The following is a 24,666-nucleotide window of genomic DNA, read 5'->3' on the forward strand; positions in this document are numbered from 1 at the left end:
TTTTACTAGACAAAAATGTATTCTTCTGAACAGTGTGCATGTTGATTTTAATCCAAAGATACAAAAATAATACTTTACAAAAATATACACGAGTTTCAAAAGCTGTTCAAAGGAAGGGTGGGGGGAAAAAACATGTTCATAAAAGCACATTAATTTACGAAGCCTATTTATTACTTCAACTGTTAATGGCTTATAAAAACAAAAAAACGCAGCACAGCTGTTTTATTAAAAAAGGGTAACTACAATAAGTACTATGTTCCTATTTCAGTAACCAGGTGAACCCAATGTCTTTGAATGACATAATAGTAAATAAGTGTACAGTACATCTTATGAAGACCCGTAAAAAACTACTTCAGAAATTTAGTGATTACAATATACAATGTTGTCTTAGAGCTTCAGTTTCTTCTTTCTTCCTCTTCCATCAGGTGTTCCATCAACCTTTCGTTTTTGAGCCTGCAACAGTAAGACCATAGATAAGTCCTTAGACTGTCCTGTGTCAGCAGAAATACTAAAGTATATAAACATCTATGATTATACAGAAACATTTGCATTGTTCAACCATCTCCACGTGTGTGAGATTTTTAAATTGGTCACTTTCTCATGCTGAAGTGATTTTAATTACACTTGGTAAATGTACTGACAGATAGCGGTCCTATGAGAACATATGGGGCAGTAGCAACTTGAGAAACATACCGATGAAGGCCTTGGTCCGCGTTTCTTCTTCTCAGCTTTCTCCTTTTCCTCAAGTTCAAGGTTCTCTCTTTCAATTAAAGTGATTAAGGTATTGCATCTTCTTTGGAGCTCCTATTAAATAAATTATATGTATCAAGCTCATTATACGCTTTATCACAGCCTGGGGAGACCGTTGAAACTCATTCTTTACAGTGGTTTAATCACAGCGACATTGAAAGTCAGAAGACCCTTAGTAACTTTTAGTAAGTTACAGAATGTCTTATTTTCAGCAACTTCTTAATTAGTCTTTATTTATTTTAAATTTGCCTTCCTCCAATTCTTTACAGCTTTTAAATCATGGTCACTGACCCTGGCAGACAAAAACGACTGCTCTGTGAGGTTACAATTTTATTGCTTATCTTTTAGGCACTCTCCTGCTCATCTTTAAATCACTTATTCAGACCACTAACTGGTTACTAAGGTGAATTGGACCCCAACAACCATACAACCATGAACCAACAAAAAAACCCTGCAAATTGTACTTTAGGATTACAGAAACAATGTTGTCATGGACGGCTGCACATCCGGACACGGTTTTGCCTGTACGGCTGTGGGGCAGGCAAATGTGAACTTCACAAGAGTAACAGAAGCAGGACACTTAAAACATAAAATGCATTGATGGATGCAACTTGTCAAGCTGTGTTAGGGGATGCATTGTTAGGACTAATTCAGAGTTAATGAGAAAAATTTAAAAAAAAAAATAAATGAATAAAATAGAAGTAGACTTAACTTTCAAAAATAAACAAAAAAAAAACTGGATGCAAATTTGTCAGCTTTTGATTTCTTCAGGAAATAAAGAACTCACCATTGCTGTTCTTGATTTTAAGAACCAGTCGAATCTAAACTGGGGAGAGTTTCGTATACACTGCCGCAGCTCATCATACACATTTTCCTTATCAAAGCCTAGCTTGTGTAACATGCAAATGAGAAAACGATCCTCTTCCTCTGTGTAATTCTTTCCTTTGTTTGTACCATAAGAAATCCTCAGTTGATGAAACGGTGCTTTGTATCTTCCAATCTACAAAAATTAAGTGACATTAGTCTAAACTAGTCCATTCTAATTTTACAATACATGTAGGAAGCAAAAAGGCCTTGGTTAGTCCTGCATATAGAGCAGCTTCCAAGGGGTTTAGGGTTCCAGTGAAATAATAGTTTTCCAGTATCCTGAACTTTCTGAAAACTTCCAAATCCAATAGCAGAGTTTTTGACAGATGTAGGACCAGGTTTCACCTTCCAGCCTCCCTACCCTTTCCCTAAACTCAAATAAAGATCTAATATGAACAAAAATCAGAAATAGCCAAAGTGATTTGAATGAAATCATGAAATCCCAAACCTGTTCTGAATCTGATGGCAGGTCTTCATGTACAGTATATACCTTTATGCTGTACCTTCATGTGTGTGGATCTACTTACAAGCTTTATTGTGAACAGAAGTTTTAATGTAAAATAAAATGTAATTTTAAGCACAAATAACAATGGTACCTTTGTGTCTAGAGCTTTCTTTATGCTAATCCTCCTCTGTATTCTGGCCTCTCCCCTTTCTATTTGAGCCATGGTCTTCTCGATATCTTGAAGCTCATTGCACCTTTCCCAGAAGACGGCTAAATGCAACATTAAAAATATTGTTAGTTAGCACGTTTTGTATCAGTCCTATCAAAGCTTTTTGGCTGCCTGCTATTTATTGGCAGCTATTCTTGTTAATAATAATAATAATTCTTTAGGTCTCAGCAAAATACGTGCGTAGGAGTCTGAACATAATTTAGAAAAAAAACCTTTTACATGGAAGTTCTTTATAGATAAAGCTTTACAAGGCCTTCCAGTACTGCAATTGTTTATCTAGCACTGTAGCATGTTTGCTACAGTTAAATAACTTGCAACCACACAGAAAATAAGCGAAACTAGAGGGATTGATTACCTGAATACTCAATAACTTCCTCGGGTGTCTTGCCTTCCACTTCACGTGCAATATTTTCAATATCATCACGACCCCATTTCTCATTAGCTTTGATAAACTGGTTAAAATCTCTCTTATTCCAGTTAGTGAAACCCTAAAAGGCATGAAAAAAAGAACACATGAACTTCTGAGGCACAAAAAAAATTTTTTGGTGCCAAATACATGACCCATTTACCATATCAAGGATAAGCAAAATTGCCTAATTAGAAATATACAGTATCTCTTTAAATAGCTGAAGTGTTTCTACCCACCTGAGTTAACAGTTTCTCTTTCTCTTCTAACTCTTCATCATTGAGGGGCTCAGCCTCATCAATTTTTAACTGTTCCTCCTTTTGCACTTGTGCTGAATTTGGCAGATCAGGATTGCGTGGTACCTAAAAAAAAGAAAGGAAAATTATAAGTATCAACAAAGTAACAAAGGGTTTATGCAGATGGTTTAATGAGTTTCCTTTGCTTTTTACAAAAACAAAAAACAGTATCAGAAATAAAATGAAAGTGCATGGAAAGTACATATTTTTTTTGACCAGATACAGGCATTGAATTCTTGTATATCCACATAACTTTGTTTAATTGCACACTGACTGTCTGTAAGGGCCCGAGGGCTCAGTAGGAGTGCGGACCTAGGAGGAGGCAGGTAGTCGCTGAGTTCGTAGTACAGGAGGATCAGGCAAGAGAATAGTCGTGGTTCAGGCAAAAGGTTCAGTCCAGGCAGCAAAGGGTCGATCCGAATAACAGGCAAGGTAGGTACACAGGAAATCAGACAATGATATCACACCCAGGAATTCACGAAGATAAACCTATACTTGGGCAAGGTCTGTAATGTCCAAGGGGTTTAAATAGGCAGAATTGTCGCCAAAGTTTGGGCGCAATGACGTCATGACGCCGGCGTCAGGACGCTGACGCACGTTCCGACGCCGGCGACCAATCGGCGGGCAAGGAGATGCTGACCTCATCATGCTGCGACCGGCAGGATCACCATGGGGAAGCAAGGAGTCGCCATCTTGGACGCCGCCATCTTGGAGGTGAGTAACTTCAGCTTCCATTACAGTACCCCCTTCCTTAGGGGGGGCCTCAGGACCACCAAGACTGGGACTGGAAGGAAATTGTTTGTGGAATCTTCAGATAAGAAGAGGAGCATGGACGTCCGAATTTTTCACCCAGGAGCACTCCTCAGGACCAAACCCCTTCCACTCAATTAAATATTGTAACACGCCCCTAGAAATCCGTGAGTCCAGAATTCTCTTGACTTCAAACTCTTGGTGCCCATCAACAAGAACAGGAGTAGGAGAGGAAGAAGAAGAAGAATTAGTTGCAGGCTTGAGGAGGGACACATGGAAGACATTAGGAACCCGCATCTCAGGAGGAAGTTGAAGACGAACTGCCACAGGATTAACAATCTCAATAATAGGAAAAGGGCCGATGAATTTGGGGCCGAGTTTGGGAGTAGGAACTCTGAGACGAATGTTTCGAGTAGAAAGCCAGACTGTCACCGAGATTATATTGAGGAGACGAAATTCTTTTCCTGTCAGTGAATTTCTTCTGAGAAAGAGAACTTTTTCCAAATTGGCCTTGGTGGCGACCCAGATAGCGAGCATGTGGGCGGCTTGATCATTGGCAGCAGGAACGTCAGTAAGAAGATCTTGAGGAAATGCTAGAGGATTCAGCCCATAGACACAAAAGAATGGAGATTTCTCTGAAGAGGCGTGCATAGCATTGTTGTGAGCAAATTCTGCCCAAGGAAGAAGATCTGCCCAGTCGTCCTGGCACAAAGACACATGGCAACGAAGAAATTGTTCTAACGCCTGGTTGACTCTCTCTGCCGCTCCATTGGATTGAGGGTGGTAGGCAGAGGAAAACTGGAGAGAGATATGAAGTGCTTTACATAAGGATCTCCAAAATTTGGAAACGAATTGAGAACCTCTGTCGGACACCACTTCAGCCGGGAATCCATGGAGGCGAAAGATATGTTGAATAAATAACTTCGAAAGTTCCTGAGCAGAAGGCAGCTTGCGCAGAGGAATGAAATGAGCCATCTTGCTGAATCTATCAATCACGACCCAGATGACCGTATAACCGAGGGAGACAGGTAAATCCACAATGAAATCCATCGCCAAATGAGTCCATGGACGGGAGGGAATGGGTAAAGGCAGAAGCAAACCCTTAGGAGGAGAGTGCCCAGACTTGGAAGCAGCACAAATGGAACAAGAAGAAAAAGTCTTTGACGTCCTTCCGAAGACCAGGCGAGATAGAAGTTCAGTAGTCTTCTTAATTCCAGGATGGCCTGCCTGCCTGGAATTATGGGACTGAGCAAGGAAGGAGTGACGAAGGTCTGGAGGGACAAATGCGACTCCCAAAGGAGTATCAGCAGGAGCAGAAGACTGTGCGGATAACAACTGGGAGGCCATGGTGGGAAATAAGGCAGCAATAATTTTGACAGGAGGCACAACGGGTTCAGGATCTTCGGAACTAGTATCTTCGGGAATGAAGCTTCTAGAAAGAGCGTCTGCTTTCTTGTTTCTGGACCCTGGACGAAACGTGATAATGAAGTTGAATTTTGAGAAGAAGAGTGCCCATATCGCTTGCCTGGGATTGAGACGTTTAAGAGACTGGATATATTCAAGGTTTTTGTGATCAGTAAAGATTGACACAGGCACAGAAGAACCTTCCAATAGATGTCTCCACTCTTCAAGCGCAAGTTTGGCAGCCAACAGCTCACGATTTCCCACGTCATAGTTCTGCTCAGGAGAAAACTTTTTAGAAAAGAACGCACAAGGATGTAATTTCCCGTCATTAGAAGATCTTTGGGATAATACAGCTCCAGCCCCGACATCAGAGGCATCCACCTCAATGAAGAATGGTAGAAGAGGATCAGGGTGTCTAAGGATTGGAGCCGAAGAAAAAGAATCTTTGAGGATCTTGAAAGCTTCTAAAGCTTGAGGAGTCCAACATTGAGGCCTTCCACCTTTCCGGATGAGGGACAAGATAGGAGAAATCTTGGACGAGAAACCCTTGATGAACTGTCTGTAGTAATTGGCAAAACCAATAAACCTCTGAATGGCTTTAGTGCTTTTGGGGAGGGGCCAATCCTGGATCGCTGAAACTTTAGCTGGATCCATCTTGAAGCCTTGTTGGGAAATAATGTACCCCAGAAAGGGAATAGAGGAGACTTCGAAGGAGCACTTTTCCAGCTTGGCGAAAAGATTATTTTTCCTCAGACGAGATAAGACTTCCCGCACCTGGATCCGATGTTCGGTGAGGTTTGAAGAAAAAATAAGAATGTCGTCCAAGTACACGACCACACTCAGGCCAAGTAAGTCCCGAAAGACATTAACTAGCTCTTGAAAAACCGCAGGAGCGTTACAAAGTCCAAAGGGCATCACGAGATACTCGTAATGCCCATCCCGAGTATTAAATGCGGTTTTCCATTCATCTCCTTCTCTGATCCGGATGAGATTATAGGCCCCACGAAGATCTAGTTTGGTAAAAATGCTGGCACCTTTGAGCTGATCAAACAATTCGGAGATGAGGGGTAGAGGGTAGCGTTTTTTTACAGTAATCTTGTTCAATCCGCGATAATCGATGCAAGGACGTAGGCTGCCATCTTTCTTTTCAACGAAGAAGAACCCAGCCCCAGCAGGAGAAGAAGAAGGACGAATGAAGCCTCTCTGGAGATTTTCCTGGATGTACTCTTTCATTGCTGCAGTTTCAGATGGTGAGAGCGGGTAAGTACGTCCACGAGGAGGCAAAGTACCAGGGAGAAGCTCAATAGGGCAATCATAAGACCGATGAGGAGGTAGGGTTTCAGCAGACTTCTTGTTGAAGACATCAGAGAAATCTTGATAGGCAGAAGGAATTGCAGAATTTGGAACAACAGAAGATACCTTGACAAGGGACTGAGCCGGAAGGCGATTCCGTTGGCAGAAGAAGCTCCAGTGAGAGATTTGAGTTGCAGACCAGTCAATGACAGGATTATGGATACGCAACCAAGGAAGTCCTAGGACTACTGGAGTCGATGGGCAATCAATAAGCAAAAATGAAAGTCTCTCAGTATGCAAGGTGCCCACTTTGAAAGATAACTCCAGTGAAGACTTGAAGATGAAGGCGCCGGTCATCAATGGCTAGGACTCGGAGTGGTACAGCCAGGCTTTGAAGAGGAATCAAATGACTTTCTGCAAAGGCTTTGTCCAAGAAGTTTCCAGCTGCGCCGGAGTCAAGGAAGGCTTGAGTAGAAATGGTCTTGGAAGCAAACTGGAGCTGCACTGGAAGAAGAAAACGATGAGCAGAGGATTGGGGAAGATGATCAATTCCGCCCAGGTAAGTTTCCCCAAACTTACCTAGGCATTGGCGTTTCCCGACTTCACAGGACACTCATGGGCAAAGTGAGATTTGCCCCCACGATATAAGCAGAGTCCAGCAGCCCTTCTCCGCAATTTTTCCTGTTCGGAAATACGGGCACGACTGCATAGGCTCATCAATCAGAGGGAGAAGGAACCGGAGCCGAGGAGGAAGATGAAGCAGTACTGGGAAGAACCGGTCTCTGGAAGCGAGGAGCCAGGGGAGGTTGAAACTTTCGCACTCGTTCTTTAACAACCTGGTGTTCCCTTTGACGGGTATCCACCTTGACTGCCAAGGCCACAAGGTCTTCCCAGCGTGTACGTAATTCTCGTGAGACCAAATCATCTTTGAGGCACATGGACAACCCATTGTAGAAGGCAGCATGATAACTGTCGTTGTTCCAGTTGGTCTCAGCAACCAGTGTGCGGAATTCAATAGCATATTCAGGCACCGAACGTGTTCCCTGACGAATCTGGAACAGGCGGGAGGAGGCCGACGCTGCCCGGCCGGGAGCATCAAATACAGTGCGCAGATCACGGATAAAGGCCTTGGAGTCATCAATCAGGGGATCCTCTTTCTCCCACAGCGGAGATGCCCATTCCAAGGCTTTACCAGTCAAGTGGGTAATGATGTATCCCACCTTGGCAAGTTCAGACACATATTGATGGGGTAGCAGAGTGAACTGGATCTCACATTGATTGATGAACCCTCTACAAGCCTCAGAATCACCACTGAAGAGCGGAGGTGCAGGAATGCGAGGTTCGGAGACATGAAGCGGTGCAACTGGAATAGTGGCCGAAGCGGAGGCAGGAACCTGAACAGTAGGAGAGAGAGCAGACAATTTTTCCAGAATGGCCTCAAGGGCTTGGCCAAAATGAGTCTGCCTAGCCTCATAGGCCTCCATGCGTGAGGCTATCCCACGAAAAGCTCTTCCGAAATCTGGTTGATCCGAGGCCTCCTCAGATGGGTCCATGGCCCAAGTATAAAGTAAGGGCCCGAGGGCTCAGTAGGAGTGCGGACCTAGGAGGAGGCAGGTAGTCGCCGAGTTCGTAGTACAGGAGGATCAGGCAAGAGAATAGTCGTGGTTCAGGCAAAAGGTTCAGTCCAGGCAGCAAAGGGTCGATCCGAATAACAGGCAAGGTAGGTACACAGGAAATCAGACAATGATATCACACCCAGGAATTCACGAAGATAAACCTATACTTGGGCAAGGTCTGTAATGTCCAAGGGGTTTAAATAGGCAGAATTGGCGCCAAAGTTTGGGCGCAATGACGTCATGACGCAGACGCCAGCGTCAAGACGCTGGCGTCAGGACGCTGACGCACGTTCCGAAGCCAGCGACCAATCGGCGGGCAAGGAGACGCTGACCTCATCATGTTGCGACCGGCAGGATCACCATGGGAAAGCAAGGAGTCGCCATCTTGGACGCCGTGGCCATCTTGGAGGTGAGTAACTTCAGCTTCCATTACACTGTCTTATCTTTGGTTTTTGTAATGTAGCAAATTATATTTAATGTTGCTCATGGCCTGAAAATTCACGATGAGATTTTTTTTGTTAGAATTATAAGCCTTAGATAATATCAAGTTTGCCAAATAACTTTAGTAGAGGAACACAGTTCACAGGTGTGTTTCAGGACACTTCTTTAGAGTTCTATTTAACTTTGTATTATCCTACATTCTGCAGGAGATCTTGTTTTACCCAAAAAAGTAGTAGAGAATGCTTAGGTTAAAGAAAAAAAACTTTAATAAGCCCTGCATGGACTCACAACAAAGAAATGTAAAAAAGATTCTCACGCAGTTACTTCTGCAAAATCTCTCAAACAGTTTCAAATATTCATTTAGTTGTAGCTGAAGCTTCCAATTCAAACAATGGCCCCTGGAAATGAATATGTAATGTGTGCACAGCAGAACTTGCATACTAACAAGCACACAGTGCAATAAAAACTAGGACTTTAGTCTCATGTCATTCTTTTAGAAAATAAGAACATACCTTGTAGCCAATTGTTTTTCTGTAATATAGAATTTCTTTTTCCAATAACTCAAACAGACGTGGAGGGAAAAACTGGAAATCTTGAACATTTGGCTGTTTTGGGGGTCTGGGAGCCTATAAGACATAAGGAACAGTTATGTCCTGTAAATAAGATGCAAATGAAGTTAAAAAAAAAAAAAAAAAAAGGTTACTACAGTTAAATCCTTCTCTCTCATCCTACATTGGGGGACACAGGCACCAAGGGGCCTGTGTCCCCCCATATAGGTGAGAGAAAACACATTTTCCTTCCAAGCTTATGCCTGTGTTATACAGATAACATATATAGATGTGAACTAGAATATGCTTCTGTTAATATGGAAGTTACTTTTAGCACGCAGTAGCTTAACTTGAGCGTTTTCCATAAGTGATAATGAGCCAAATATTTCTAGAGGTGGATTCACAAAGATCATAAACTTGGTCAGCAACTACCATTCATAAATCACATCTCTGGATTACGCCAAGATATCTTCAACTTTCACTTCATCCCAAGACTTTATCATCAATAATTCAGAGATTTAAAACGATCACCCCAGACAATTACCCTCCAAAAAGAGCATTAGCCATTTGTTGCCTCTCCCAAAGCACCATTTCTGGATATTAATCAGAAATATCACAAATAAGAGAAACCTCCCTGCAACCAGCACTGTTGCAGCATATATCAGCCACTCTACTCACCTTTGGTACTTTTGGCTCACTAACACGAAGTGCTTCCCGGAAATACGCATCCACAGCGTAATTGGCTTTTCGCTCTCTTTTTGGTGGTTCAATCCACTGTGTAAATGCCATCTAAAAGTTATCAGAAAGAAAGTTAGGATTCCCTTAATGTACCAACTTTTTTTTAAATTCTGGAAATATGTTCATGGTACAACTTTATTTGTAGATAATTTGTCATCATATTTTAGACAACATAGCATCTATTAATAACATTTCTCACTTATACAAAATTCATATGATGGAGGATTACCAAAGTTTAGAAGCGAATTATATGAAGTCTGTAAGGCTAAGTTTACACATTTGGAAAACATGGCCTACCTTTTGCTTTTCTCTGTAATCTTCACCTTCAAAGTTATAAACACTGGATTCAGTATCCATGGTGAAGTTTCTAAGTGAACTTTCGCCCATGTTTGAGAGTTTCTCATTCATTTCTGCAGTCTTAAAAACAGGAAGAAAAAAAAATGTTTGAGTGCAACTGCTGCTCCATAATAAACTGAAATATGTTACACAACTAATGTGCCAAACCTTTCCTGATCGTAGCATCTATTATGACAATGGTATCCTGGGTAGCAGCTGACCTAAATAAATACTCTAATCAGTTTTGAATCTTTGGCAGGTGAATAAAATGTACCTTCTTTTCCCCTCTTTCTAAGATTGCATTAATGTCTTCGTCTGTGATTTCACTATCCTTTGATGCAAATACATGAGTCGCACCATGTCTGATCATTTGAAGCATTTCATCCTTTCCTAGTTTATTTAAGTTTTGGTCCACTAATCTACCTGTAATGAAAAGGGAAAAAAAGGTCGATGATATGTAACACATACAGCAATGAAGAAAAAGCTATTGATACAGGTTTTTGAACTCATAATGAAAGACTATAAGCCATAACACTATCAAGAGGCATTTTTGTTAATTACTCCAATCATCTAAACCACTATAGGCAAGAAACGTTGTTGTGTGAAGTTTACCTTATCTTTTTTTACATTAACAATGGAAGCAGATGAGACAATGACAGTTTACAAACATGGGAGTATAATTTCAATAAACATGATCGGTGGCTATGGGTGACTCCCAGTGCCTCAAATCACTTGTGTAGGTGGCACTACGATACAAAACATATGTCCCGAAATGTTCTATTTAGACAATAATAGAAAGCAAACCATGGTTATCAAAGGCCTATTTATTGTAAAACACAGCAAAAAGTTTTTTAGTTAAAGGAGAACTAAACCCCTCTTTAGGCAAAAGTCCCCACTGCCCCCTTCCCCACCTGCACAGTGCTAAAGCAGATTATGTGTTCTCTCTAGGAATACTGACCCGCACCTGCAGAAGAGCGCAGCGGAGCTCACAAGTGCCATGTTCGTTGCTTCAGTATTCTTCGTGAAGCTCTGGAAGATGGCCCCGTGAGCTCCGCTTCGCTCTTCTGCAGGTGCGAGTCAGTTTTCCTAGAGGGACACAAGCATTGTGCAGGGGGGAGGTAGGGAGAGGGACCAGTGGGGACTTTTGCCTAAAGGGAGGTTTAGTTCTCCTTTAAGAAACAAGCATTTGAGTGCTCCTACCCAACATTCTTTCCTCAAAGACCTACTTACTGGGTATTATAGATGAATTGTTACCAAGCGTCTATAGGCGGTGTCATTTCGCACATTACTTCAATATGTAGAGAAACATACCCTTCTCTACTGGATGGCTCAAGACTGACACATAGCAAATGGTTAGCCCTGGTCAGAAATATGCTCCCACAGTACAGCTTGTCTACATGGCTGAAGAATTCCCAATTAAATATGAAAACATTTGTTGCAATTGGAGTGAAGTGACTACACAATGTTTAGTACAGACACAGATTTAGTTACGTTTAAGATTCCATAAGAGAAACAAGTGAGTGTTAAATGCATTGTTCAGGAAATTGTACGGTCAAGTCCATATTATAAGAAAACACATTTAGTACAACTGAAACAAGAAGCTTCTATTTGACATACCTTGCTGAATAACTATTGAATCCAAGCGCAGTTTCATTTCAGCGCGTTCCACAATACGCTCTTCAACTGTATTATCCGTTATAAATCTGAACACACGTACAGTTTTCGTTTGGCCAATTCTGTGTGCTCTATCCTAAAGATACCAAGTAATGTGTACATCAGAAAAAAAGCACTGTAGCACAGAAAATAATGCATTAGTGACAGTGCCTCCTATTTTTCTCTAAACGCTGGGAAAACAGCATACCATAGCCTGAAGGTCAACTTGCGGATTCCAGTCTGAATCATATATAATAACAACATCAGCAGTAGCAAGATTTATTCCAAGGCCTCCTGCACGGGTACTCAACATAAAGATGAATTTTGTGCTGCCAGGTGCATTGTATGCAATGATGGATTCCTGTTAAAAAATAAATAAATAATGATCACCACAAGTTATGATTACAAGTTTTAATGTATGCTAAAAAAATAACAATGCAAACAGTTACTAACTTGTCTTTCTTCATGCGGTGTTTGCCCATCTAGTCGACAATATTCATAATTCCTCCACATGCAGTAATCTTCTAGAATGTCTAAGACTCTTGTCATCTGGCTGAATATTAGTATACGTGAATCTAATATAAATTCAGAATTTTAATTTCTCAAAAAGACATGCAATATGAAACTCCAAGATTAACATTAGTGCTTGTACTGATTTATGTTAACTGTTCAGGGTGTGAAGGACTTATGCAATTTTTCTATTTCATATGTTGCCAAAGGGGGCGGTGACAGGGACTCCAGCTGTAAACCTGCAGCTTCAGACTACAAGAGTGCTTTTATGTTAGAAACAACTGACTTTCGGTATATGTTAATAAGCAGAAAATGAATACGGACAATCTGTTCTGGCTACGAATAAGGTTACCTTGTTCTTTAAGTTTAGGCAGCAGTTTGTCTAGGACCATCATTTTGCCACTATTTGTTGCCAAGTGCAAATCTGTTGTGTATGGTGGGCCAGGCTCAGCACCATCAAAAAGGTAAGGATGATTGCAACATTTCCTAAGTTGCATCAGGATATTCAGCAGTCGCATTTTGTCAGTCTTTCCTGAAGAGTTCAATATATCTATATCTTTCATTAAAATCTTTGTATACCTGAGAATGTAAGAAATATATTCGAGATATTTACACTGCAGATATGAACCTTTTATTAACTGTAAAAATAGCAAAATTATACCATTCACGTTGCATTTTGCTGAGACCGACGTATATTTTAATTTCCTTTTTGGGTTTTAAACTTTTTTCCACATCGGCCTTAATACGGCGGAGGAGGAAGGGCTTTAAAACCTGCAATAGCAAAATAGGATTATTCTACATACAAGAAATAATTTAGAAATTATCACAGAAAAGATACATTTTTAGTTTTACCATATGAAGACGTTCAACTAATTTCTGATCTCCTAAGCAGTTGTTGGTATCAAACCAAGAGTCAAAGTCCTAAAGAGAGAAGCACAAGTTAAATATCACTATATATGTATAAATACAGAAATAAACAACCATACAGTGACATAGCCACATTATGAAAATTACTGTATGTGTATGCTCTGTGCTGAGCACAACTGCAACAACAGTGCATTAAGGATTATTCAGAGACAACCATATATATATGCCGTTCGTCTGTGCTTCTAGTGCAGTGTAAATGACAGTTTGGGCTCCTCTAAGGGGTCCCTTTACTAACAATCGTATTGCAAATTTTTCCCAGCAATACCTTTAACCACTAAAATCGAACCTTTAATAAGCCTCCACAATATGGGATAATGTTGCCTTAGGGAAACATGCTATATTCTTGCTGGGGGGGAAGCTTTATAAATGCAAAACACACATATGCCTTTCAACAGGCGAATAAGAGGCCCTAAGAGACATGTCTGCTGAAAAGCAAATTGCAATCAGAAACCATAAAGGGGTGGTTCAACTTTAAGTTAACTTATAGTCCATTATAGAATGACTAATTATAAGCAATTTTTCAAAACCTTTGTTTTTTTCTTTTTTTTATAGTTTTTAAATCGTTTACCTTCTTCTGGCTCTTTCAGCTTTCAATGGAGGTCATTGATCCCATCTAAAAAGCAAATGCTCTGCAAGGCTACAAATGTATTGTCATGGCTACTTTTTAATCACTTATCTTTCTATTCAGGTCCTCTCCTATCCATAGTCTTTTATTCAAATCAATGCATGGGTAATTTGGACCCTAGCCATGAGATTGCTTAAACTGTAAACTGCTAAATAAAAAGCTAAATTACTCAAAATCTACAAATAAACTGCAAATTGTCTCAGAATATCACTCTCTACATAATACTAAAAGTTAGTTTAAAATGTGACTGATCCCTTTAACTTAATTAAACAGAGGCTTTTTGGACATTTATTGGGAAATTAAGAGCAGAGCACAACTAAAACAAAATAATACAAATTAAAAGTGCTTTCAGTAATAGTAGAAATGTGCATAATTCCCCCGTACCATGTTTAAACCTGCTATGGAAATGTAAAGGTAAGACAAAATAATTTCAGTTTATACCAAGTTACCTCAGAAGAATTAAAGACATCTGGTAACAGAAAGTTTAGTAACGCCCACAGCTCATGCAGATTATTCTGAAGTGGTGTCCCTGTGAGTAAAAGACGATTTGTAGTCTTAAACTCTCTCACAATTTCAGACAGCTGTTAGAAAAACAAATATTGTATTCAGGTACTGTTAAATAATAATAATAAAAAAAAAAAACCATTTGTAAATGTGTTCAGTGTGTACCTATGCATAAATGAACTTCACCTCTCCAACCATGACATCAATAACAACAATGCTTGTAATAGTGCATACATTTGCATTGTAGATTTGTGCCCTTCTAGTTTAGACAGTCTTTTCTATAATATATATATACATATACACACACAATTAAAGCCTTCATGCATGCAATAAATTTGGGTATCCCTACTAATAAACCCAATGGCCACTAGATATTTTATAATATGGATACATGCGACCAAACACAAAGCGCCTATCATACTGAAGGTCAGCCATGACTTGCTGGTGTAAGATGGCCAATAAAGAAATTGAAAAGCAATAGAAAGCAAGAGTTTTGTCATAAATGACATAAGAGTGTGCAACAATCGTCCCTTGGCTGACCAGCTGTGAGTGCATCAGGATTTTTCATGGGTGAATGTATTCTGACGAGAAACCACCTACCTTAGATTTCTCATTTTTGATCCTGTGAGCTTCATCAATAACCAAGTATCTCCAATTAAACTTTTTGAAAACAGACTTTTCCCTGATTAACATTTCATAAGAGGTTACGCATACATCCCACTCTCCTGGTAGAAGTACATCACGGACAAATGCAGCCTAAGAACACACGATATTGAAGAAAAGAAAGACTTACATTTAAAAAATTGCACAATTAACACCACATCCTATGAGGCATACATCCACAGAACAATCTGAAGCGGACAATTTAAATTAGACGTTTGAACTTAACGAGCAGCATTAACCTAATACCTGGCACAGATCTCAGGGTAACTTATACAGGGCAGCCAGTTATCTAAGCAGGATAAATGAGGGCATTACTAAACATTTACCAAAGAGCACAGCTGCACTAAATTCATGGGCAATAGTTATCACTGTGTTAAGTGAACCTTTTAAAACAAAAATATATTAAATAGAGTACAAAGTTTGACAAAGCTACTAACTCTATGATCTTTGTCACCAATGAGACAGACAGCACAAAGTGAAGGAACCCATCTCTTGAATTCTGCCATCCAGTTGTGCAAGGTCGACTTTGGAACCAACACCATGTGTGGCCCAGGGATACTTCTGTAGTGCTTCATGTACCCCAAAAGACTGATGGTCTGCAAAGTCTTTCCTAGACCCTGTAATAGGATGAAAACAGTATTTAAATGTTTAACACACACTATAAAAAAAAAAAAAAACTACTTTAATAAGAGGAAAAGCTGCACTTTAAAGCAACCCATTTCTATCTCTGGATAGAGGATTTAGAAAATTAACAAAATTTAGTTTGTAAAAAGTTTTGTTTCTTCAGGGTTTGACATTTGTGGTCAACTACAAGAGGTCCTCTGCACTCAACCCATTATTGCTTAATTATACATTTTACAAAGGGACTAAATTTTGACATTTGTGGACAAAGCGCTTTTTCCAGTGTGTATCACCATTCAATAATGTGCCACACTGCCTGAGACAGTTGCCTCCCATACAGTCAAATGACAATGTCCTGTCACCTCTCAACGGAAAAGCGAACGCTAACAATTTAAGTTTGAAAAATCACTGGAAATTTAAAAAAAAAACAAAAAACTAAATTCTTAATTAAATGTACCATTTCATCAGCCAAGATCCCATTGATGCCATTTTCATACAGCGATATCAACCAATTTAATCCTCTTACTTGGTAATCCCTTAGTTTACCTGATTTTACATCTGTGAAAAAGTAAAATAAAGTTACTTTTCAAGCGCATGTATTTGATTCAGATAATTAAACATTAACTATGTACATATAACTTTATTTGTAAAGGGCCATACAATATATAAAAGTACACAATAAATACACACAGATTAAAAAAACAGTTTTAAAGGTAAACAACCCCTTTAAGTGCTGTGGTAAGAGACACAGTGGGAATGAAGTCCCTCCCCCCTGGAGCTTACAAACTGTATAGCTTTTCATTAAAAGAACTAGCAAACAAATTACAGAGGCATTGCATTAGCCTGTCAATACATTTCCGCTGTACGTGTCTGCACCAAGGCAGATGCAGAAACTCTGGAAGCAGACACAGGGGAGCATGGTTTAGATCGGAGGGGTTCTCTCGGCCTGTGCTTATAAGCAGGCCAAGAAACAGTCCTGTGCGTCCGTAGCTTAAGTGGGTGGATAACATACAGACATAAATGGAAGGGATTTAAGCATTGTTATGTAAGGACAATGACAAGTGGTTCTACTTGTCACTTGCTGCAAAACACCAGAAATTAAGACAGACAATACTGAGAACAGTCTCTGCTATTGCTCAAAAATGCATACAATTCTAAATAGTCTATGGTTGTGTATATGCTGGCAATGTTGTAATTGCAACAAAACACTGGGTGACAGTAGCATCATGTGTCACTGTCCTTAAGGTTTATTAAAAACTCCCCACAGATCAAATTTCAAGGCCTACTAAAATCTGCAGTTTTCCCCAACAATAAACTGCATTCGACCCCAACGTGCTTACATGCTGGTGAATCTTCAAATCTGGTGCAAACATTTGTTGTTTTGGAGCTTTCCGTTAAAAGCTCCTCATCCTCTTCTTGTTCTGTCCTGCGATGGCGATTACTGAAAAGAAAAAGCCATTATGTTTAAAGCAAAAATAAATCTGACTTGGCATGTGCATGGTAGGGATAAGAAGCAATACAAGAACAGTATAAGACAACTTTACAAAAGTCATTCATAAAAAGTTGCACCCATTTTAAGTGTCTGCATTTATTTGTCCAAGTGCAGTTGAATTATAAAAAAAATGTGGCTCAATCACACCCATAAAAAGTTGCAAAGTGGGGCTTACCCAGCACGAATTTCGTCCCGGGTGTAAAAACCCCAGATCGGTCACGTTCAGCCTCTACACTTCAACGGTATATATATATATTGAAGCAATAAATCTGGCACACTCACTGATGGCATCTGATTGCTCGGGTGCAGCGCCCTGAACCCGCAGCTTGGGGAGTAATACCAACGAAAATTAAAATGGAACACGCACTCCAGGAGCCAAGCGCTGCCGATAAAACTTGATTTTATTCCAAAATTGCTAAAACAAGGTCCTAATGCGTTTCGTATGCAGAGATATGTAATCATAGATACCTGTGTGCAGTTGCATGCATCTTAATGAACTGGATACAATTTTGCTGAAAATAAATCTGCACACTAGAACAACCTAAATAGTCAAACGGAACAGCTATTTTAAAAAACATATCTACGGTGCATTATTTAAATGGTTACATATTATAGCAAGACTTGATACTAGAGAACATAGCAGGCACCTATCAGAATAGCTACAGGCACAAGACCAGAATTCTAACTGGCACTGGTATAATACTTGCAGTTCTGAAATATCTAAAGCGTGGATGATTGCTTATCTGCCATGGAAGCCCTCATGTCATGAAAATTATGTAAAAAGTCAAGGAAGAACTGAAGAAATACAAGCTATAGTTCGCTAAAAAGATCAGATGGTGAAGAGTTGAATTACAAGGAGAAAGTGAAATGGGCATACAAAACCAGTTGCTGTTTACTACTAGTATATAGTTTATTTTTCTAAAATCCCTAATACAATTCGATGGGACAACCTTGATAACTTACTCTCCCGCAGACAGCAAATCTTGTTTCTCATCTTTCTTTAGACGAGGACGTCCGGGTTTCATTTTTAATGGTGAGGTTGGGGTCTTCTGTGCAGCTGGTTGAATGAAATGTGCAAACAATTCTGTCTGTTTCAAAAGGTAGTCAAATCTGTTGGAGCGGTCAGTTTTCTGAGAAAAGAAAATATATGCAACCAAATTAAACATACCCAATAATTCATTGACTAATCAAACATTCTAATTAACTAAACATGTGTACAGTGTTTTACTAATCTTTAGTTTAGGATAACTGACCTAACCAATATATCATAACATGATAGCCATTAGGCTAAGGCAGTTTGTCCCCAAACTGTGGGGTTTGTGTGTGAATTCTTCTAACCTGCAGCTTTCCAACCATACTGCTTTTGCACCATCCTGAGATGGAATTAGAAATCAGGGGAAGTTGGACCTGTGGTGTAGAAGCACCTACATTAAGGGGTTTATTTATTAAACTGCAAATGCCAAAAAACTGAACAGTGTTTTTTTCCTATAATCAGAATTTTTAGTGGAAAAAAAATAAGTTTTCCGGGATTTATTTATTTTCAGAATCTGAAAATCTGGCATCTCAGAACTGCCAAGGTTGCATATAAGTCAATGGTAGAAGTCCCGAAGACTGATGTGCGTCAGGAAAAATCGGAAAAAAATATCGGAGTTTTCGGTGGGAAATATGAAAAATTTGTATGATTCGTTTTTTTTTTCACGATTTTTTCTGAGTTTTTCCCCGCACAGGAATTTTTTTTGAGAATATGTATTGATAAATAAGGGGGGAAAAAAACAGTGCACATTTGGTCGGAGTATTTTTCAGAAAATAATGAGATAAATTCGGAGTTTGATAAATGGGCCTCTAAATGCAAGGAACTTATAAAGTGTTAGTGTGCACATTGCTCCCATTTAGGAAAACTGCAGGGAATGTAAAGTGTATTGTAATGACACCTGATCTCAACTAGTGTTCCAAAAAAAAGGCTCTTGAAAGGTTTTCTATATAAATAAATACATAAAATGTACCCTCTTTTTTTCATAAGCTGGATCCATCTCATTGCCTTCTTTCGACTTAAGAGAATCATCATCATCGTCATCATCATCAGGTTCACCATCCTAAATAAAAATTAATGATTACAAGCGATCAGCAGCTTAATAATGCAATCTATAAATATCTTCTAACTGGTCTAATAAATCTTTTATATGATTTCTAATTTTACACAGTATATATGATAGTATAACTTTTCCTGGTACCTGCCTTGTGTGTGTGCAGCTTTAAATCAATTAAAGTCAGTCACAAATGCGATTTGTTTTTTTCTGACTGTATCGGTGTATAATACACAAAAGCCATGAATATCTTGTAAATTATATCCTTATAAACGGTGAGTTCTGATGTCATCAGTTATAAACGGTGAGTTCTGATGTCATTTCTGTCACATGACTCACCGAAATTTGTGTATTATAATTAATAAAGTACCCCCAGTTGCAAAATATGAGGATATGAGGCCTTCGGCCTCGTGTTTTTATATGGTCATGAAACTCCTCGGTAACTTATAATATCCTTATAATACACAAAAGCCATGAATATCCTGTAAATTATATCCTTATAAACGGTGAGTTCTGATGTCATCAGTTATAAACGGTGAGTTCTGATGTCATTTCTGTCACATGACTCATTGAAATTTGTGTATTATAATAAATAAAGTACCCCCAGTTGTAAAATATGAGGATATTAGAAGTTACCTCGGAGTCTCATGACCTGTATAAAAACACTCGGCCTTCGGCCTCGTGTTTTTATATGGTCATGAAACTCCTCGGTAACTTATAATATCCTTATATTTTACAAGAGGGGGTACTTTATTCACTATATATTTTACAAAAGGGGGTACTTTATTCACTATATATTGCCCATTTACTGGGTATCATCTATGAACACGGTAGAAAGGAAAGAAACTCATTTAAAGTAGGAAAGGGTAAAACTAAGTAAGCTGTACCAGAAATTTATAAATACTCTAATAATCACTCAAAGAAATGTGGCTACGAGTCAAAAGAAACACCACATTTCTTTCCTTCTATTGTGTATACATGCGTATCAGACTTTCTATTTTCAGCGTAAACCTCCAGGGCTAGGGCGTGAGCATGCTCAGTTTGCACCTCTCCGCCTCCCTGCTGTAATCTGAGCACAAAATTATGATTGAGCAGGGAGAGACAGACAGGAAGTGATGTCACAGCAAACTAATATGGCAGCTGCAATGCTAAACAAAGAGACAGTCTCTACAGCTGTTTAATCGTGTATGGAAAAGCATGTTTGACACAATAAATTATTCACTTATGAACATTCGCCTGGTGGAAGTTTTGCCTTTTTGTTTACCTGCTCCATATTGGTTCATCGGTTTTGTCCGCCCCCCTATGCTGAGGGATTAGGGCGGTGCACCTGGGCCACTTCCTTGATGTGGTGAGTAACCATTATACAAACAAGAGACCCAAAAATCACAGAACCTTTTTCATGGAAAAGCATTCTAAAGAATAAAAATGGCGTTCTAGCTTGCACTGTTTTAGCTAATCTATTGTCAATAAACTGCCTTGGTAGCTTTCTTTCTCCTTTAAATACTCTATTCTCCATTTTACACCATGCTTGCAGACGATTGTCATTTGCAGAGCCAGAGAGACTGGGAATTGGCTACTCCTAGGACTAACTAAGTTGTATACAGTGACACACACAAGCATATTTTCTAAATAATTTTCTGCCTTCCAACGGTCATGGGCAATACAGTAGATACAGCTTTTAAATATTATGCTCTCACTGATGTAATTTATAGCAGACCAAAATGCTTATAGCATTTGTATGAATGGTTGTAAAGACAATTATACAATAGTGCATGATTCACAAGTTATTTGTAATTGTGTTTTAATGCTTTTTTTCCCTACTGGTTCCGACTTTTAAAACAAAGCTCTCCTTCAGCCGACAAATTAATCAGCTGAATTCTGCTACATTGTTTCAAAAGTCAGAACCACCAGCACAAAGAAAGCAATGGACAGACAATAAAAAATGTAGCAATTTCAACATTAATTACATTTGAAAATTTAATTTAATAAATAAATAATGGAAAGTTTCTTTGAATTACATTTTCTTTCATTAAACAATGTTACTTTTTCTTCTCTTAGGGAAACAACAGACTCTCATAAACAGGCAGTAAGCCAGGCAGTTTTTTCACGCCTCCACTCTGGGCAGGAGTTTGTGTGTTAATGAAAGCCTATAGTTTATACAAATGAGCTGCTGTATAAGCCATGGGTGCAGCCATTCAAAGCAAAAAAAGGAGAAACAGCACAGGTTACATAGCGGATAACAGAAAACACCATCATATTGGATAGGGCTTATCTATTATGTGTTATACAACCTGTCTCCTTTTTGCAGCAGCTTGAATGGCTACCCCATGACTAAACAGCATCTTATTTAAAAAACTATAGTAGTCTGTTCTAAAAGCAAACACAAAGCTTTTAAATGTGCCTGTTAACAGTATATTATATGCTAATTACTTTAAAAAGCTTTCATTTTCGGTGATAGTGTTCCTAATGTATTTTCCATGTTGGTTGGTACACAACATACAAGGCATTTAATCACTGCTAAAGCTCAAAAATATAAACCACATCCTTTGGTAATCCTAAACCAAAAATCAAAGTTAAACTACATACACCGAAAGCAACTGGAAAACCAAAAAACAACTTATTTATTGATTGAACCTGGCATGTAGCTGCAGAATAGCGGTTAAACACAATCCACAATTAAATAAAGTGTTGTTCTTACAAACAGAATTGCCTCTGCCATATCCTACTTCGTGGAAGCTCTTAAATCCGATTTGATTATTTTCAGCTCTTGTATTTAAAATTAAGTCAGAACATTGTTGGCGACTCCCGACAGATACCCAAAAATTTTCTGACTCCAACGCCACAACTCTGTCCCCCGCTAATCAATTTTTTTTTTTACCATCTGGCATCTTTTTTTTCTGGGGAGAACACTCCCAACAATATTCTATACAAGACTGGTATAAATTCTGCCCAAATAATAGACAAAAGCCATGAATATCCTGTAAATTACATCCTTATAAACAGTGAGTTCTGATGTCATCAGTTATAAACGGTGAGTTCTGATGTCATTTCTGTCACATGACTCACTGAAACTTGTGTACTATAATACATAAAGTAAACCAGTTGGAAAATTAGGATATTAGATGTTACCTCGTAGTTCCATGACCTGTATAAAAACACTCATCTTGTGTTTTTATATGGTCATGAAACTCCTTGGTAACTTATAATATCCTTATATTTTACAAGATGGGATACTTTATTCACTATATAAACGGTGTCATCAGTTATAAACGGTGAGTAGTGATGTCATTTTTGTCACATGACTCACTAAAAGTTGTGTATTATAAAAAATAAAGTACCCCTTGTTGCAAAATATGAGGATATTAGAAGTAACGTCAGAGTTCCATGACCTGTATAAAAACACTAGGGCTTTTATGTGGTCATGGAACTGCTCTGTGACTTCTAATATCCTTATATTTTTCAATAGGGGGTACATTATTCAATATATATTTCATTATATAAGGACACCTACACTATACCAAGTCATGTGACAAAAACAAAACAAAACAGCCAAATGGCTGAAAATGACAAACTGCAGGATGTCCAGCTGAAACATAAAAGGTCAGCGAGGCTCATCAACCAACAATGGGCAAAATCTGCAACTGAAGTTTACCCCATGTCCCCCATATTCTACCTGCAGTGGCCTGAAGAAGGCTCATCACTGATTGGTTGCTATGGGTTTACTAAAATGGCCAATGGTGGAAAATGAGCAGCAGTAAGTGAACTGGGAAAATATAATGAGAATATCAATTGGAAAAAAGTAACAGGCCGTAAACATTTCCCTGCACGTGTCCATGAGCAGACAGAAGCAGCAGAAGATGTAAATGTAGCACAGCAAGTCAGCTAAACAAAGAGTTGGAGGCCTGGGAAAGACCAGCATTACTAGTAGCCCCGCCCCCTATTGGGAGGAGCTGATGGGGCTTCACAATTAATTTTGGAACAACGAGAAACCGAATAACTACAGAGTGAGAATCACCACACCCACACAATACAAATATGAGAAATGAGAGGTAAAAGCGGGCCAGGCGCCAAACTACAATGCGCATGCGTAGTCTCACAGCTGGACATTTCTGCTGCCCCCCTTGTACTCCACAGCTTCTCAAATACGCACATAAGGCCACTGTTATCTCCAACAGGTGCACAATTATAACTCGCAGTGACCAGGAGATGCTTGGGAATGATGTTTAAGAGGCATAAAGTGCGTGCTGTGTGGGCCGCATCATTTTACCTCCATCGCTTCCTCTTTCACCGCTTCCCCGTCCTGCTCTTGTTTCTTTCCATCGCCACTATCCACTTCCATAGGATCCTTCCCTTCTTTCTCCTCTTTCACTACGGTGTCCGGCTGCTGCTCGGTGCTTTCCGCAGACATGACTCGCAGCTACTCACACAGCGAGGCAGGGGATTTAATGAGAAACGCAGAATAAAGCGCGACCCTTGAATGGATGAGTGTATAAATGCCACACGCTGCTGGCGGGAGCCACTAGGAAGCGAGCGTAGGTGGCGCGTAAGAGAACGCACTCGCAATGTGCCGGCTTTTTTTTCCCTCTTTGATAGACAGTGCGCGCGTCACCAGAAAAAAGAATTTACCCAATCCCGCCCGGCGTTCTCGCGAGATCAAGAGTTTTGAAAGGCGTTCAAGTGAGATCTCGCGATGCTACTGTCAACAAGCCAAAGATAGGGCGGAAGCGCGCGCAAAAATGAAGGTTGTACCCGTGCCTCAAAAGTGCCTGTAGCGAGAAATAGATGTGTCTAGAGATTAAATGGGAGGCGGGAAAAAACTCTGAATTGCCGGGTTTCAAAATCTCGCGAGAATTGTTTACAGCGTCAAAGGACCAGTGACATCAAAAAAAAATGTAATAAAAATAGAAAGCAGTGTTGCCCTGCACTGGTAAAACTTCAGAAACAGTATTGTTTATATAAATAAGCTGCTGTGTAGCAATGGGGACAGCCATTCAAAGGAGAAAAGACTCAGGTTACACAGCAGATAAACTCTGTACAACATAATGTTACCAGTTATCCACTATTAATTGGGGCTGTTTTTTAATTTCTACCATTGCTACACAGCAGCAGTACATAATATTTTCATTACTTTAAAACACTTTAATTTTTTGGTGTTACTGTTTCTTTAAGATCAGTGTTTCTGACCATGCTGTCTGAGAATGGGGATTGTTTCAAGCTGATATTCATTTAGACAATCATAACATAGAACGGAGGCTTTATTGAAACCTTAACCATACCTACCAACATTTTGGAAATAAAAAGAGGGACAAAAAAAATTGCTGTATGTATTTGGCAAAATATTCTTGTGGCCACACCTCCTAAGTACCATGTTCATTTTAAATATTTGGCAGGTTATGAAAGTTTGAACATATTTCTGTGTTTTTTCCAGTTATTACAGTTTGGCTAATGAAGGTGGATTGCTCTTTAAG

The 24,666-nt window shown here is 39.4% G+C and overlaps 1 protein-coding gene across 1 annotated transcript; it reads right to left on the minus strand.

Annotated features, from left to right (window-relative positions):
- smarca5.S (SWI/SNF related, matrix associated, actin dependent regulator of chromatin, subfamily a, member 5 S homeolog) lies at nucleotides 1–23,746 on the minus strand. Its single transcript, NM_001090399.1, is given in 24 exon segments — nucleotides 1–453; nucleotides 694–804; nucleotides 1,538–1,750; nucleotides 2,214–2,332; nucleotides 2,647–2,779; nucleotides 2,937–3,059; nucleotides 9,010–9,123; nucleotides 9,724–9,834; nucleotides 10,081–10,200; nucleotides 10,394–10,542; nucleotides 11,737–11,869; nucleotides 11,981–12,133; nucleotides 12,226–12,347; nucleotides 12,635–12,861; nucleotides 12,944–13,053; nucleotides 13,135–13,203; nucleotides 14,284–14,415; nucleotides 14,939–15,094; nucleotides 15,439–15,618; nucleotides 16,080–16,180; nucleotides 16,963–17,063; nucleotides 18,078–18,244; nucleotides 19,118–19,207; nucleotides 23,466–23,746. Coding segments are annotated over 24 exon segments (3,141 nt in total). The 5' UTR covers nucleotides 23,607–23,746; the 3' UTR covers nucleotides 1–387.
- Nucleotides 23,747–24,666: the final 920 nt, after the last annotated feature.

This window comes from Xenopus laevis, chromosome 1S (genome assembly GCF_017654675.1).
Source record: "Xenopus laevis strain J_2021 chromosome 1S, Xenopus_laevis_v10.1, whole genome shotgun sequence".
Taxonomy (NCBI): Eukaryota; Metazoa; Chordata; class Amphibia; order Anura; family Pipidae; genus Xenopus; species Xenopus laevis.